Consider the following 13,789-nt stretch of genomic DNA (forward strand, 5'->3'; position numbering starts at 1 on the left):
TGAGTACATATGCGTAGCTTATGTCGCTATGATTCTAATGATTACTTGTACGCAAAAAATAGACATCGTTTGATACACTTACGATCACAAAGAGCTCGTAGATGTGTTAGCGCGTGTGCTCTATTTTGTGTGGAATGCTTGGCGTTGTTGTGTAACTCTCTTCTAGCCTATCAAAATGGTGCAGTCGGATCTCCAATGCGATGAGCAAGCAGGGAGTAGCATCAGGATGAAGCTCACTCTCTCAGTCACACACAGTCGACGACATCACAAAACCTTGATTAAGATAAAAAGTTCTCCTTATAAAATGACTTAGGTACCTTTTTTACTAAGGCTACCATAGGTTAAACCAAAAATAGTGTTCAATGGGTCAAATGGCTTTCTATTTATAATCTGGAATTGCCATCACACCCTGGCAACTGCAACTAGAATAGCTACTCATTCAAATGATGTTTTTAAACATATCCGCATCATTTCATAACTCAAAAAAATAAGACTTTGGTACAAAAATTTAGTTACGTCGTACTGTTTACCCATGGGTCAACACTCCCCCCCTCCGAATTCATGTCGTCGCTGCCATGACCCGATTGTCAATGTCGGTGCGGTCTTTGTTGTCGTTTTTGTTTTGTTTTGTTTTAGCTCCACTGCTTGTACATTTTGGATGCCTCTGTAAATTCCTTACTAGAATCTCTTTTGATGTCCAATGCTTGTCAACCTTATTATAACAGCAGGAATGACTTAAGGATTTGAGTCTTCAATTGTCTACCTTTTGTGTCTTCTCTTCTTCATTGGGGACTTCTTTGTTCCTGCATCAAGGTGATCGAAGTCGCATTTGGCATTGTTAGCTTTTGTGTGATGTGTAAATCATTATATTGCTTCTCCTTATATTTCGATCAAGGAAAATCCATGCTTCATCTGCCATTGTTGCAGGATTCTTTGCAAGACCACCTAGTGGTAAATAAAGGTCCTTCTGGTAGACATAGCCTTCAATCTGCATCTTCCAGTGTTGGTAGTTTTTGCCGTTGAACTTATCGATTTTGAGCTTTCCTTCCTCCGCCATTACTCCCGCTCAATTCAAGGAATCTTTTCCTTGAGATGATTTAGCTATGAGAAAACCTTGCTCTGATACCAGTTCTTAGGAAATAGAACGTAGCTAAGTAGATATTACAATAGCTTACTTAATGGAGAGAGATAATTTTTCACACACGAAAGATTATAGAGTAGAGAGAGAGAGAGAGAGAGAGAGAGAGAGAGAGAGAGAGAGAGAGAGCACAATATACGTGGTTCACCCAATGTGGGCTACGTCCACGAGAAAGCTGCCACTCAATGGCTTTAGTACTTCAAACAAGAAGTAGGTTATAAAGGGATTCTACCCTTAATAGAGCTCCCGCCTTGCTTCACTCTCACCACCTCACACACACCTTGTTGCATCAACTTCACAATGCACCACAATACTTTTGTGTATAAAAGAGGCCTCCTTTTATAGGCAAAAAGGGCTTCCCTCTCTCATGAGAGGTAGCTGTGTGTAGCCATCTTTGTGTAGACAAGTCCAAGTTGGACTCTCCAATGCGCCCATGTGTGGTCGTCCTTGAGAAGACAAGTCCACCTTGAAATCAGCCACCAACCATTGACTTTCGATCACCGGCCACTGGCCAGTGACTATCGGCCATCGACCAACTGGCCAACCGATCGGCTATTTTTCGACCACTTTTCGGCCGTCGTCCAACCATAATATTCCAAAAAAAAGGAATATTCTGACAGACGTGAATTTTTTCTTTTCGACGAGTGATTTTTCTTCGTGCACGATGGCTTATCCTCATAACGAGGGCTTTGCAAATGTGCGCTTTTAATACTAAAGATTACAAGGGGCAAATCAGGCTCTATACTTAACAATACTCTAACACATAGTTTTTCCTTTTGGACTCGGACAAGTGCGGAAGCATGGAATAAATACGATTAGGACCTCCCGAGGATTCCATAGACGGATTAGACAGCCTACTAAAGACAACCTACATATGACACTTCAAACAATACAGAGGAGCACAAGACCATGGAATGCAATGAAACACCATATAAACTTGAGAATCTAGCACAATACAAGATCATTTATCATAGTGCATACCAATGACAAAGTCTCATAGTAGATAGTGTGTTGGGAAGTTCGAAAAACCGAATCATTCTTTAATCCACTTGAAAGGGTCCAATAGTAAGGTTCCCCAATCAGACGAGTCCCAAAAAAACTATGGTATTGTGTAAAGGATTCTATGGCAATGCAAGTTGTAAAAGCTGGAGGGCACCCTCTCACAACAAATAAGTAATTTACATTCTTACATGTTGCCTTGCATACTAACTCTCATAGTGACCAAATGCCCAATGATTTCCCACCCTTATGGAGCTTATAAGATGATATCACAGTACCTCCTACCCATCATATGGTAGTTCAACTTTAGCACAATGCTAAAATAATCTTCAATTTCTACAACATGAAAGCCATCTCTTCAAAATGTAGGAACCGTTTTGGTGCATGCCCCAATGACCGTCTCTATTAAATCTTCTAACTAAGCCACAGTTCCATATTGCCACATGTTTCCAGTAGTGTGAATCTGACAAGCATGGACCTGTTGTAGAATTTTTGACTGCTACTAAGATGGCTGTAGTTTCCTGGCCGGGATTGTACCACTCGATGGTAAAGGAAGCCATATACTGCCTTCAACATGGGTGAGTAGCCGACCACATGGACTTACAGGGAAAGCATGTTATCTATGTTGTGAACCACTTGCCGCTTTCACTGCACATTCATTCAACACGGCACTAGCTAAGGGTTTTCCCATTGAGTGGACAATGCACATCATCATGTTGATTTGCAAAGCATGGAAAACACTCGATCCGATCAACTATACGACAAGGTTGGCCACAAACTATATGGAGCAATGTTTAAGCAAGAGCCTAGTTTATATGATGAGCACGAGGGCTTGAGATCACTAGGACATGCAAGCTTCATGCATTTTGTTTGATTGATCATACTAGGGTGAGGAAGAGAAAACTATATTGGTGCTTTGTGGAGTTCCGTAGAGGCGTTGACGGGAATGGAATAGACCTTCGCAGATCATGTTCACCACAAAGTCATATGAAATTCGATTTTAATTCTCCTTAGAATCTTCCTATTAGTTTCCATCAAAGACTTTTGCTAGTTTTTTGTTCTCTATAATTGAACAGCTTGTTTTTTCTTTTCTTGTGCTGCTTCACCTTGGTTAGTGTTCCAAAACGCATTGTATGCTTGACTCAACGGGCACTGGGCACGTTGTTCCAACACGTAACACTAGTCTCGTAATATGCCACAAAAGTGGCTCTAGTATTTTAAGCATAAACTTTTGCATATGACATAAAAACTTCATGAAACTTCTTGAGCATATTGTTACGATGTGTCTAAGAATCTAAGAGTCACATTTGACCCAAAAATGCTAAATAAAGATTTTATTTGTTTTAAAAAGAGCCTATTTGCGTAAAATCGTAATATACTACTTAAACTTGGGCAAGTAGTAATTGTTGTCAATCTTTATGAAAGCAACATAAAAGTGTGATAGACCCGTTACATGCCTATTGAGCGATTTTTCAAAGAAGTTTTAAGTCTGTTCAAACATAAAATGGTCTACCACTGAGTCAATATAGTAAAATTATACGCATTTTACAAAATTAGTCCTTAGAATGGCCATGCAAAGACTACTTCAACTTGTGATTTATTTTCTTGACTTTTTTTTTCTTTTTTTACCAGCATACTGTGTTGGAGTATATTTCCTTGAGAGGGTTTTTTGTTTAGACATCTAAATAGCTGTTCTGTTGTGTTAATTTTTTTTACGAAAGCCACAAAAGTGGTTTTTTTTTTCTTTTTTTGTGCAGGACTAGTGTTAAAGTCACTCGATATACCATTAGATACGACATGGGCATTTCTACATTATATGAGCTGGTTTTTGGGAGAGTTTGACGCCAAGAGGTATGCCAAAGACCATAGCTTGCACTATTGGTGTTAAGCAAGGATGCGCACTCTTCACCTGCCAAGGTGACTTCGTCGCGTCCACCACGTGTAGTGAAGTTAACTACCTCATCTATGCATAATCCTAGTGTGACTCTAGTTCATATTATTCAGCAACACCTTCATGCATTAGATAACTTGTGTACATACAGACGCTTGACAATGAACCTTTGGAACCTTTGGAAGACCAAGTTCAAGAGCTTTCATTTAAACCATCTTTGTCAGCTATCAACACGGTTATGCCATTATCAACTAGCAAAAAGACGAGGCTTACCGGCCCATGCCCACCTCTCACCAAACCACCCAAGATCATAGCCACCCACCAGACAAGAAAGAAACAAGCAGCAAGCTAACAAAACATACAAGCGCGCTCGCACACACAAAAACAGTGAATATCAAAACACAAAGGCGGCAACCAAGAGAACGCCAGATTCAGAAGCGTCAACAATACTCTCTCTCTCTCTCTCTCTCTCTCTCTCTCTCTCTCTATATATATATATATATATATAGAGAGAGAGAGAGAGAGAGAGAGAGAGAGAGAGAGAGAAAAGTGGGGCTTGTGACCCACAAGCCCCACTTTTCTCTCTCTCTCTCTCTCTCTCTCTCTCTCTCTCTCTCTATATATATATATATATATATATATATATATATATATATAGAGAGAGAGAGAGAGAGAGAGAGAGAGAGAGAGAGAGAGAAAAGTGGGGCTTGTGACCCTTTGGTCTACATAAAAGTAGACCAAAGGTTCATGTACAAGATGTAATGTAGCACAAAGGGTCAGACCAAAGGTTCATGTACAAGATGTAATGTAGCACAAAGGGTCACAAGCCCCACTTTTCTCTCTCTCTCTCTCTCTCTCTCTCTCTCTATATATATATATATATATAGAGAGAGAGAGAGAGAGAGAGAGAGAGAGAGAGAGAGAGAAAAGTGGGGCTTGTGACCCTTTGTGCTACATAAAAGTAGACCAAAGGTTCATGTACAAGATGTAATGAGACTATGGAGAAAAATACACATACAACCACCGGATTCATCAAATGATAACATGCTCAAACATGAAAATGTTGTAGGAGGCCTACACAAATCTGCCAAAGGCTCTATCCACCTTTGACAGTATCGAAATCAAATTTGCCAAAGACACTCTCCACCGCTCATGGCATATCGAAACCATACAGACAAGTGGTAGCTATGCAACCCCCACCAATCAGATAATTCAATCTCACTCAAACTGAAATAGAACAGCCAGAAATTGAGACGACAAGACAACACTTTGCACTAGTAGATGAGACGGAGTTCCTCTTCAAAGAGTATTGACCCTCAAGTCGATCGCTCTTGTCAATATTTCTTTTTAAGTCATAAAAAATTTACAATTGTGTACACTAATGCACTCGATCAAACTTACAACTGAGGCTAGGACTCGTACTTAAAAGACCCTAGGGTTTAAATGCAAGTTTTAGAAGCATCCTGAAAATAGGATCCAAATCTTATGCTTTTAAAAACTTTCCAAAAAGGTCAGCTGCTTTGATAACTATGCAAAATCCAATTGCTAAATAAAATCTGCCCAAAAGCTCTCCTTGTGAGTGAAGTTGCCACGTGCACAATTCCATACACTACCCAAGTGATTTCTTATAGGTGAACGTCTCGAGTGCGTACGTATATACACACAAGTGTGCATACACGAGCTCAACCATCCATGCACCTAAATTACAAGCCAAGCTCATGTCAATTAATGGTCTCTCAACCTTATATCGTCAGGCTTCAAAAAAACAGCTGTAGATCCATTTACAAAGTTGGGACAAGATACTTTCATCATGTTTCTCTTTACCTTATATAACTTAATATAAGACACATCAATTGTTGGAGACTATTGCAAATGTTGAAAATCATGCATTTTCACAAGATTCATCCTTAGGGGCTGGTAAAAATTTTCCTCTGTTTGTCCAAGTTTAAAAGATAAGGCGATTGAGATTGGTCTCCTTCAGTCCCTATTCAACCAAGGTCTCAACAAGCTGTTATATGATACATGCCAAGCACGACTCTAAATGGCCTTTTTTGTAAACTTGATGAGTTACTTCGCTTGGGAAATGACTAAAAAATCATCCCCCAGCAGATCTATCTATATCAAAATTTGGGTTGATGGAATTTTCTTCCTCTCCTTGAAGCTCACTTTATCATGTTTTTTTGGAAAGGTTCCTATAAGGTGGTGTATATTGAAACCCCCCTCACCCGAAAGGGAGGGGACGATGTCAACTACAACATTCTGAGTGACATCAGCTAAAGAGCCATTTGATGATAATTACTGAGGCCCCGAGTCCAATATATTACACTGGAACTGACAACAACAAATTCTGATCAGCACTGCTTTCCTCCTTTGGCCTCCCCACCCTTGCCATATTCAATCTCAGCATTGATGGAGACTCCACGAAACTGCTTGGAGAGAGCATTGGCAAACAGCAGCACATTCTCTTTCAACATGTGATCCTGCCCCTGTGCCACAGAACGTTGCGAGGCCATTGGGAACACAAGCTTGAACATGAAACCAAATTGGAATTTTTATTGTGAACAAATAGAGTCACACAGAGCTTGCAGACATAATGAGAATTTTTATTGTGAACAAATAGAGTCACACAGAGCTTGCAGGCTGTTTCCTTTGAGTGATGTGCCACAGCAGAACTCAAAATTCTGAAAAACTGTGTACAACATTCAATGTATTTTACCTCCTGTTTAACGTCTTCCTTCTTGGCCAAGAGCTGCACTGGCCATGATTGTACCAACATCATCAAATACTTGTTAACTTTCACTTTATCCTGCAACATAAAACAGAAAAATCAAAATCGTCAACTATTAAATCATTGGTGGAAGAAAAAGCCAAAGTCTCACAATACCTAACCTTGCAATTTTTGGCAATCACATCGACCCCGATTTGGGGCTCACCTTGCAAAATATGTGCCTGCAGAAGTTGAATTCCCTCTTCATGTTAGTGGTCCCAACAAGACATACCAAACCAAAGCTCGCACAACAACAACCCCCCCACCCCCCCCCCACCCCCACTCTCTCTCTCTCTCTGTCTCTCTCCCCCCCCCAATACAATTTGAACATAGACGGGCATGCATGCCTAGGGTGCTCAAAAGCACATGAAGAAGGAAATAAGGCATCATATCGAAATGGCCCGGTCATCACTGATGGCAATGTCGTTGAATAGGGACACATCAAGAGGAGACTCACATTGCGGCTTGGAACTGCAATGGTGATTTATGGACACACCTAGAGCGACTGAAGAAGGCAATGAGCAGTCTAGACATTGTCCTTCTCAGAAAGACACACGAGCCATGACAGCTCAGAGCTGTATAGCACTATAAAGTGTGTGATGGTGAAGCAGTGGGTAGTACAATCCGAGTGAATGAACATTGTTGGACGTAACAGGGTGTGAACACACCCTTATGTACCTTAAACCATATAAAATACATTCTTTCATTTTTGTGTACTATCGATTAATACATGTAAAACTCTGCAGCATTCAGCCTCTCTCTCTCTCTCTCTCTCTCTCTCTCATCTCAGAAAGCCAGCGCTACCACCTGCAACTTCCTGCGCTCCCTTCAAACTGGTATCAAAGCATTGGTTTGCACCAACATAAATCAAAAGGTTGCACAAGCAGGTGGTTTTCGGGTCACAAAAGGCCGAGTCTTTCATGTGGATCAAGCTTGAGCCCTACTTACATGGGAAATTTCAGCCTGTGTTGTTCTTCCACAACAGCATAATCTGCATAAAAAATTGCAGGTTTGGTGCATAGAAGCTTCATAAATTTTGGAGCTTTTCATGTTCAAGTGAAATTTCACTCGGCTGAGTTATTTTCATTGACATTTGTGCATGTTCGAACCCAAAAATTTGGGGCTTTTGCAAAATTTGCTCCTACTTTGCTTAAGGGATCATGTATTAATGCAATTGGGACAGATTTGTTAGAGAAATTTTGGGGGTTTTGCTGAAATCAGACCATGATTTATCGGCAATGCAATTAGCAATCGCATCTAGATCCACTAAGGACCTCATAGATGCCCGATTGACTAATCCATATTGCAACCATGTCTATCGAGATCATTCAGACCAAAATGCTGCAGTCATTTCGTCTCTCAGTTCCTGCACTGAAACAAGTCAAGAACAAATCAGTATCATATTATCGGGAATTCCATTTCATAAAGTCATACAACAGAATACTGTCAGCTCTCAGTATCCCTGAAGTTCAAAGAGACATCAGTGACTCTAGTATCAAAAATCGAGGCATCTATTGACAAAGGAGCGGAGTAACACCCCTCTTGTGCATACCTACTGCACCAGATTTCCGGCCAAGCTAAATTCGGGGTTCCATTTGGAATAGACTATGCTAAACCAAAAGCTTCAAGGTAAAGTTTCACAATCTGAGGAGTATCTGCTAGGTCCTCCTCCTCCATCCACTTCGCATCCAATGCAGGATAGTTCTTGAATTTAACCAAGAACCGCCTTCTCACTTTACCCTTAATCTTTCTATCCTCATGCGTCAATATCTGTTCTGGAACAAGCATCTCCTCGTTTTCTTCCACTTCGGGTTGCTCATAAGGCTCCCCATCTTCGAGCACATCACCTTTAAAAAGCTTCGGGAGACTCACATGAAAAGCATTGTGAATCCTCCAAGTTTCGGGCAGCTTCAGTCGGAAGGAGACATCATTCATCTTTTCAGAGATCTGGAAAGGTCCGTAGTACTGCATACTAAGCTTTGGAAAAAGCCTCTCCTTTCCCTTTTTCTTTCTCAGGCGTACCTTCTCAAAACGTAAGAGCACCCATTCGTTCTCCTTCAATTTCAAATCGCGATGATGACGATCTGCTGCCTTTTTCTGTCTTTCTTGAGATTTTTGCAAAGCCTCGCGGACCTTGGCAAAAGTCGTGTCCAAGTCTCGCGTGTACTCATCGACTTCAAAAATCTTATCTTTCGTGCGTAGGAAGTGTGGAACCTTCGTAGCACCTTCAATAATCTCAAATGGTGCCGAGATGTAAGACTTCAATAAATCTAGTACCACTGAGTAAGAGCATGGATAACCGCCAAAAGCTCTTTCTCATAAATCTGTGCTGTCAATTTCGGCCTTGAGAACAATCGGCTCTCGTAGGCAATGACATGGCCTTCTTGCATTAAGACCACACCCAGACTACGACCACAAGCATCACAATATACTTCAAATGACTTCTGCAACTCCCGCAAACTCAAAATTGGTTTTGTATTCAATTTCTCTTTCAATGTCTGAAAGGCAGTCACCTCTGTGGGTCCCCACAAGAAAGGGACTTCTTTCTGTGTCAAAATATGCAAAGGGGAAGCAACCTCTACAAACTTTCGAATGAACCGCCTGTAGTATGGACACAAGCCCAAGAAGCTTCTAACTTCATGGACATTCTTCAAATCTCGCCAATCGGACAGTTTCTGTCTTGGCCAGGTATATATGCACTCCTGCTGCTGAGACAATGTGTCCCAAAAAGTGTATCTCTGGAAGGAAAAATTCACTTTTCTTCGCATTAATCAACAACTCGTAATCTCGTAATGCCTGAAAGACCTGAAGCAGATGTTCTCTATGTTTTGCCTCATCCTTGGAGAAAACAATGATGTCGTCAAAGAAAGTGCCAACAAATAGTCTCTACTCTCGAAAAAATCATGTCCATCATCCGGTTAAATGTCACATGAGCATTGGTTAAGCCAAAAGGCATCACCAAAAACTCAAATAACCCAAAAGTCGTCCGGAAGGCTATCTTGTAGACATCTCCCAACGCGATTCAGATCTAATGATATCCGCTCTTCAAATCGATCCTGCTAAAACATGAGGATCCCTGTAGTCGGTCAAGTATATCATCGATTCTAGGAATTGGAAATCTGTTCTTGATGGTGATTTTGTTGAGAGCTCTATAATCGATGCACATTCTCCAAGATCCGTCTTTCTTCAAAACCAACAACACTGGAGAGCAGTACGGTGAAGTACTAGGCTTGACAAGACCCTTTTCCAAGAGGTCTTTTCCTTGGTTCATAATTTCTTTGTTCTGGGCTCGGCTCACTCGGTAAGGTGGCCGGTTCGGTGGTGTGCTTCCAGGTATCAGATCAATGGTACGATCCTCAAGACGAGCGGGTGGTAACTCGCCCGGCAAGCCCTCTAAGAAGCAATCGGCATGAGTGTGGAGAAAATCTTGGCGTTCTTTATCAAGTTCAGACATATTTGTCCTATTCTCATCATTCATCCCTCTCAAAAAGATCGAGTAAACAAACAGATTGGATTTCATTAATTTTGAAATGGCCAAAGCCGATACAATAGGGACAGACTCGCCCTTAAGTTTTACATCAAGTACAATGGTTCTGCCCTTCTCAGTAGTCAAAGTCGCTTTTCTCGCCCGATAGTCGACCACGGCGTTGTTCTTGTGGTACCAGGGAATTCCCAAGAGGACATCACAACCTTCCAAAGGCATTATGTAGACATCCTCATGCCCTAAATACCCCTGACAATGCAACCGAAGTTTACCAATGACAGGTGTAATGGCTACGTCCCTGCTGGGTGCCGCTAGAACTGCCTCTGCTAGTGGTCCCATCCGATCGGGTGTGATCTCGAGCCGCGCCGCCAATTCAAGTGAAATGAAGTTGTCCTTGGCTCCTCCATCAAAGAAGATCAGGGCTTCTTGGTCTTTCACTTTGCCCCATGCTCGACAAAGTTCTGTACTCTCGTCCATCGTGCTTGGGTCAGTACCCACGCAATCTGGAGCCAAACCTGTTTTCATCTTGCCTTTTCGTCCACGTTCCTCGGCTGCTCTCGAACCTTTAGGCCTATCTTCATCCTTGTCATTCTGATCTTTCGGTGCCTTTTTAGGGCACTTCGCGGAGATATGCCCAGTTTCCCCGCATCCAAAGCACTTCCCCTCCTTGATGTAAAGAGCTCTTTCTTGAGGAGTGAATTTGGGTCGTGCATTGTTTTCTTTCTTTTCTGGGTTGCTCTTCCTCTTTCTACTTTCATTTTTCGAAGACTGTTCGGTCCTTTGCGTCATGATTTCATCTGTGGGGTAGGTCAAACTGCCTGAGTGAATGGCAAAACCCGTTTCGCATGACTCATCAGTTCCTGAATGGAATCTAACTTTTGCTCTAAGCAGTGATCTCGGATCTCTGTAGGAAGACCCAAGGTAAACCACTCAATCTGTTCTTTGAACGAGTTTTTCTTAAATGAAGAGACGGGTAGAAAAGAGCTCCAGAATCTCTCGCAATAAGCGTCCAATGTATCCTTCTTGGCCATCCGAAGATGGTTCCAAGCAGTTCGTATGTCGCGTTCATACTCTCGAGTCAGCCAAGAAGAAATAGAAAGCCTTTTAAATTTCAGCCATTTAACTGGTGCTGTCTTTTTTAATAGAAGTGTGGACCACCAAGTTCGAGCATTTCCCTTGAAGTAAGAGGCAGCTCTCCGAATCTTGGAGTGCTCTGAGTAATGTCCTCCAAAGAAAGCTATGCCAAACTGTTGTATGAAAGACAGCCTTCGAAGCATCTCTATAACCAGAAAACATGTCAAATTTAATTGATTGTCCACCTTTGAACTCTCGGACTTTCTTGCTTTTATCTTCCAGAAAGTCATACTCGTTGGCTTTATAAAAATTCTTCTTCTTTGCATAGAAGCTACTGTCGACAGAGTCCGAAATATCCGAAGACGAGTCCTCTGTAGAACTGTCAACAACTCGGCAAGATTTAGGCTTCTTTGCCTTTTTCTTGCTCTTTCCGAAGCTTTGCTTTTTGCTTCGCTTTTTGCCCTTTCTATCTTCTTCGCTCAAGTCAGAGGAGCTAGAACTCTTACCATAAGAAGAAGAAGAAGAAGAAGAAGAAGAAGAAGAAGAACTGGGTACTCCTTCAAATTGAGCACGCTTCTTCTGCTTTCTTACCGATGCAAATGTAGACCGACGACCCAAATAACCCGGGAAGTCAGTTCGTTTCTTCTGCTTTTTGTCGTGCTTTTCTGCTTTATTTTGCGCGTATACATCCTTGGAGTAGGAGGTTTCTTCAGTGCCGGTTTGAGGGGTGTAATTGTGGTCTACCGCCACTGTAATGAAACCTCGTTGAAGGAGGTCTGGCTCATAAATTTTGCAAATTTCGGGGTCCTTCGCAAAATTTAGCATCATCTTTGTTGCATCGCCGATCAATCGTCGACGCACCATCTCTTCGAGCTCCACCTGAGTAGGCCGAGGCGGGCCGTACTCCTCGTGTAAATCTACGTCGTGATCTCTTCCCGCATCTCCGGATGCAGAGGAAGTCGATTGATCTCTGCTTGAAGCCATAGGTGCTGTGTCAAAAGGATCGGATTTCCCTGTAGAAGAGAAATCGGCCGTGCTCTAATACCACTGTAATAAACTTGGACACTCCAAGTCGAGATTCTACCGCGACACCACAAGAATTCACTTCAAAACAGTTCACAGTTCACAATTGATTCGACATTGGCCCAACGGAATTCCGTGCCTAGAGATATTGGCCCCAAAGACTGGCGCCCCTTTCGGTATTTCTTTTTGTATTAATCTGCAACTCAAAGTACAAGTGAGTGGTCGGGACTCACTCTCAGACTCTGCGTCCACATGCTTTGAGAAGTGAGAGCCCAAGCCACTACTAAATAGGTTTACAAGGGATGCTAAAAGCAGAGCCCAAAAGCTTCAAAATAAAGCATCTTCAAATTTTCCCTCTCACAAGCCCTCATTAGGGGATTAAAGCAATTCCCAAAAGCTTCTAAAGCTCTTGCGTAGACAAAAACTGTCCTGCAACTGCTTTTCCGTACAACTGCTGCCGCAAATGGCGCCGCAAAACGAGGGCGTCCGTACAACAAGCCGCATCAGCATTCTGCGTTCGTACCTGTTGCGTTAGCATTTTCCAGTGGGGGCCTAATCTGCTCTGCCAGCCGAGGACAGTTCCATGCCAAGAGGGTGTGTGTGTGTGTGTACTGGGCAGCCAGCAGCCACGTCACCAGTTTGTGACATTTTGGGTCCTTGGAGTACTTGATCATTTGTTTGGCACACATGTCAACTTGTAGTAGGCGCCAGTACCCTCATCTTATTGAGATCTCCTATCGAGAACGCGATCGTGGTTTTCTCTCGATTCCTCGGGAGGGGGTCAATTCCCGTTGGGATCTCTATTGGTTTCCTCTGCTTCATCTCCCTAAAGTCGGGTAGTAGGTGGAAAACTTTCTCTCTGTTAGATTCACTGCTAGAACCCATGCGTGCTACGAGAAAAGGGATCGGATCCTCTATAGAAGAAGAATCGTTTGAGCTTTGATGCCAACGTAACAGACTTGGGCACTCCAAGCGAGAAATGTACATGCAACACACATGAGAAAACTGCAAACAACTCAACTGAGCTTGGAGAGAGAGAGAGAGAGAGAGAGAGAGAGAGTCAACACGAAGCAGCGGAGTTCCACTTCCAGATGCACTAGTCCCAAAGATTGGTGCCCCTTTCGATATTTCTTTCTTATTGATGCTTCACAAGGTACAATGTTCAAGGATCCTCTCTTTGTAGTGCTCCCAAGCTAATCTGACAAAAGAGAGACCCTAACTCTACTTATAAATGTTTACAAGGGGCCCAAAACAAGTGCCCCCAAAAGCTACAGCCTAGAAAATTGCTCATCCAAAAGAAAACACCCAGAGGGATATTCCGAAAAATGCAAAATCGTTTGATCACGTCCCACGTCAACAACCTGTGATTTGTGCGGGTCTGTACGGCTGGCCACATCAGCAAGGAACTCACAT

The 13,789-nt window shown here is 42.3% G+C and overlaps 1 protein-coding gene across 2 annotated transcripts in view; it reads right to left on the bottom strand.

Annotated features, from left to right (window-relative positions):
- Positions 1-5,879: 5,879 nt before the first annotated feature.
- LOC147435153 (uncharacterized) overlaps positions 5,880-13,789 on the bottom strand; it is an 81,803-nt gene continuing 73,893 nt past the window's right edge. For both annotated transcript variants that reach the window (XM_086488262.1, XM_086488261.1), the window contains 3 exons: positions 6,918-6,977; positions 6,745-6,834; positions 5,880-6,514 (listed from right to left, as the gene is read on the bottom strand). In XM_086488262.1, the coding sequence (XP_086344388.1) occupies positions 6,380-6,514; positions 6,745-6,834; positions 6,918-6,977 (285 nt within the window). In that variant the 3' untranslated portion in view covers positions 5,880-6,379. The remainder of the gene's footprint in view (positions 6,515-6,744; positions 6,835-6,917; positions 6,978-13,789) is intronic.

Source organism: Adiantum capillus-veneris, chromosome 18, assembly GCF_014529385.1.
Source record: "Adiantum capillus-veneris isolate H3 chromosome 18, ASM1452938v2, whole genome shotgun sequence".
NCBI lineage: Eukaryota > Viridiplantae > Streptophyta > Polypodiopsida > Polypodiales > Pteridaceae > Adiantum > Adiantum capillus-veneris.